Source organism: Sinocyclocheilus rhinocerous, unplaced genomic scaffold (genome assembly GCF_001515625.1).
Source record: "Sinocyclocheilus rhinocerous isolate Xijiao unplaced genomic scaffold, SAMN03320098_v1.1 scaffold1142, whole genome shotgun sequence".
In the NCBI taxonomy this organism is placed as follows: domain Eukaryota; kingdom Metazoa; phylum Chordata; class Actinopteri; order Cypriniformes; family Cyprinidae; genus Sinocyclocheilus; species Sinocyclocheilus rhinocerous.
The window spans coordinates 276,417-279,560 of NW_015656027.1; the positions used below are offsets into that span (position 1 = coordinate 276,417).

Below are 3,144 nucleotides of genomic sequence, written 5' to 3' on the forward strand. Positions count from 1 at the left end.
ATACATATATATATATATATAAATACATTCAGTATATATATATTATTTCATTTCCATTTTGTATGTTGAAGTACTGAAATAACTCAAATTAAATAAAACTAAAACTTAATAAAAAACCTATATAGACATAATAAAAAACTAATAAAATGACAACATTACTACAACTGTAACTAAAACTAAAGTAGATAACTAATACAAATCAAACTACATTTGTTTATCAGTAATCCTAAAAAAATAACACTGAGGCAAACACACATGCTAAAATAACAACAACTTACTGACACATAGTAAGAAATGGTTATAAAAAACTGAAACAGAAGTGAAACAAGTAGTAGGAAAGAGGAGAAATAAAAAGCGATACTTATCCTTTGCCGGTGTCCCTGCTCGGTGGAGTCGCACGGTAGAGTCGATGGTCTTTACACTCTTCGGTCTGCACATGACCGCAACCGCAGCCGCGACCGCGACCGCTTCCGCGGTAAACTAAGCTTCTTTTCGTTCGTTTAACAAATCTCAAATTGAATTCAGCTGGACACACTTTCCTGTTTATCACAACGAATGACCAAGCAAAGCGCACGACACTGACAAGGTACGCGATACAGTACCAGACCAAACGCGATTTCAGTCTCCACACAGTAGTTTGATACTTACTTATTAGTTCTCCACACACTCTTTAACATCGTAGTATGAAGCAGAGTGAGGCAGAAAGCCATCGAAGCAAAACGAGGCCGCTGAAGCAATTGCTAATGAGAAACAAGAGTGACACACGGCTCGAAAGCAGCGGAGCTTTTATTATTTTATTTTATTTTATTATTATTTTATTATGCCACACTTTAGCACTTCCGCTCCTTCCGGTCGTGCGTATGTGGGGTAAAGCAGTGCTGTTTTATCATACTAGATACGTTTGAAAGTTCTGTTATTATGCTACTCTGTGCAGTCGTCACCTGTCTAATAAAACGCACAACATATTAAAGCGTCTTTGGTGTTTCCATGTTTTCTACAAAACAAAACCGAAATCGAGGGTGTATGACATCATTGGCAGGCGACATAATGACACTATAGACACGGTCCGTGTCACTAGTTAAAATAGCTTATTTCTCTGGATTTAAACATTCATCGAAAACATTTGGAATAATGTAAGTAAACAAGTCAGCAAAATATATAACACTGTTCTAGTGGTTTTTGGATATTTTAATAAAAAAATCTTACATATTGCACCTTTAATAGAAGATTAAATGAACAACTTTTGTTAGCATACATCAGTTTTTATTATTATTATTATTATTTCGTTTTTTAGTTTTTTAAACCAAAAGATTTTAAGACCTCATAAGCAGTCCAATATAATTTATTTCTGTAAATCATTCAAGGTATAAGGCACTAGCTCATCGACTTACAGTGTAGTGCTTCAGTGTTTGTCAAAAGGAACACTGTCCTATCCAATAAAAACCATTACCATATAATTTCCTGCACAATATGAGAGGGGGCAACCTATAAAAGAAGTGTATTGAAACAAATAGCACCAGTAACATCATGAGAGGAATACAATGTATATATCATGATTAGCACTAGATACATACGAAGTATGTGAAAGTATTAAAGATAAGTTTACAATTCTAGACATATTCCTACAGAAAAGTACTAGTACGAGTCTGCTAATATCAGTCCTCTGGTCATATGTCATCACTTAGCTTGGATTTAATGAGTACTATAAGCTCAGTTATATCAGTACTTTTACTGTAACAATACTGTTTCAAACCATCTCAAACCTAGAAGCGCAAACATGTATAAACACACAAGTTGTATAGGTAGCTTGATTAGAGAGTGTAAAACACTGACTCCTTTAGGGGCATGGGTGTGGGATTGTAGGCTTGAAGGTCAAGATGGGGAGGGATGAGAAGGTTCAGGACATCATTAGTTTTGAGGCTCCTCAGAGGGATCCATCTCTAGGGCATCAAGGTACTGGCTGCAGTTGGGATCACCCCTTATCAGTGGAGAGTTGAGGATGGGTCTTCCTGTGTGTGGATTCACACACCAGCATTCACCACGATGTCCATTCACTGACATCTTACACTGAAACACACACAATAGTCAAAATAAGTTTTTAGAACTAAAATTTACATTTTAAAGATTTGAAAGGAATGTGTTTGTACAACTTTAAGAAGTACTTTAATTTCAATCGACAGTATTTGTAGCAGAATGTTGATTACCAACATATTTTTAAAAAGTATTTTCTTTTAAAAAGCACATACAATGAATGGGAATACTAAAATACTGAAGATGTGTAACATGTTTTTGTTTACATCATAATATGTAAATAATATGCATATTACCATGATTTTAGTGAGGAAAATATTGCATATATATATATATATATATACTTTATAGCTCAAGAAATACAGTTTTAACAGGATAATTAAAGTGATTTTATAAAATTATAAACTTCAAATTTCTACATTTAAATATCCTTAAAATGATTGGTAACTTTCACTTCCATCTTAAGTGTCATAACCTAACCTTGATTTTTCCCTTTCGAGGGACACTTAGAAATTATACTTATGTAATTAATATTTGCCCACAATTTGATTTTTACTTGTATTCCTTTAATATTCCTTTAAAATATCTATTTGTTTGTATTCCTGTAAAGTTAAAAGTAAAACATGGCATTAGTAATGCCAAGATCATGGGTTTAATTTCAGAATGCATAAGCTGATAAGAGTTATGCCTTAAATGTATTATAAGTCACTTTGAATAAAAGTTTTTGGTAAATGCATACATTTAAATGGTTTCTATTGATGAGCAGGATAAATTCTCCACATTAAATTAATCAAATGTGGTGTGACAATAAATAAAGGATCATGGGATGAGATGAGATGAGATGAGATGAGAGAGATGAGATGAGATGAGATGAGATGAGAGATATGAGATGAGATGAGATGAGATGAGAGATATGAGATGAGATGAGATGAGATGAGAGATATGAGATGAGATGAGATGAGATGAGAGATATGAGATGAGATGAGATGAGATGAGAGATATGAGATGAGATGAGATGAGATGAGAGATATGAGATGAGATGAGATGAGATGAGAGATATGAGATGAGATGAGATGAGATGAGAGATATGAGATGAGATGAGATGAGATGAGA

General features: G+C 33.7%; 1 protein-coding gene across 1 annotated transcript in view; it reads right to left on the reverse strand.

Moving 5' to 3' along the window:
- Positions 1 to 1,053: 1,053 nt before the first annotated feature.
- LOC107719297 (insulin-like growth factor-binding protein 2-A) overlaps positions 1,054 to 3,144 on the reverse strand; it is a 22,403-nt gene continuing 20,312 nt past the window's right edge. The window contains exon 4 of the mRNA XM_016526700.1: positions 1,054 to 2,067. Within this exon, the coding sequence (XP_016382186.1) occupies positions 1,909 to 2,067 (159 nt within the window). The 3' untranslated portion in view covers positions 1,054 to 1,908. The remainder of the gene's footprint in view (positions 2,068 to 3,144) is intronic.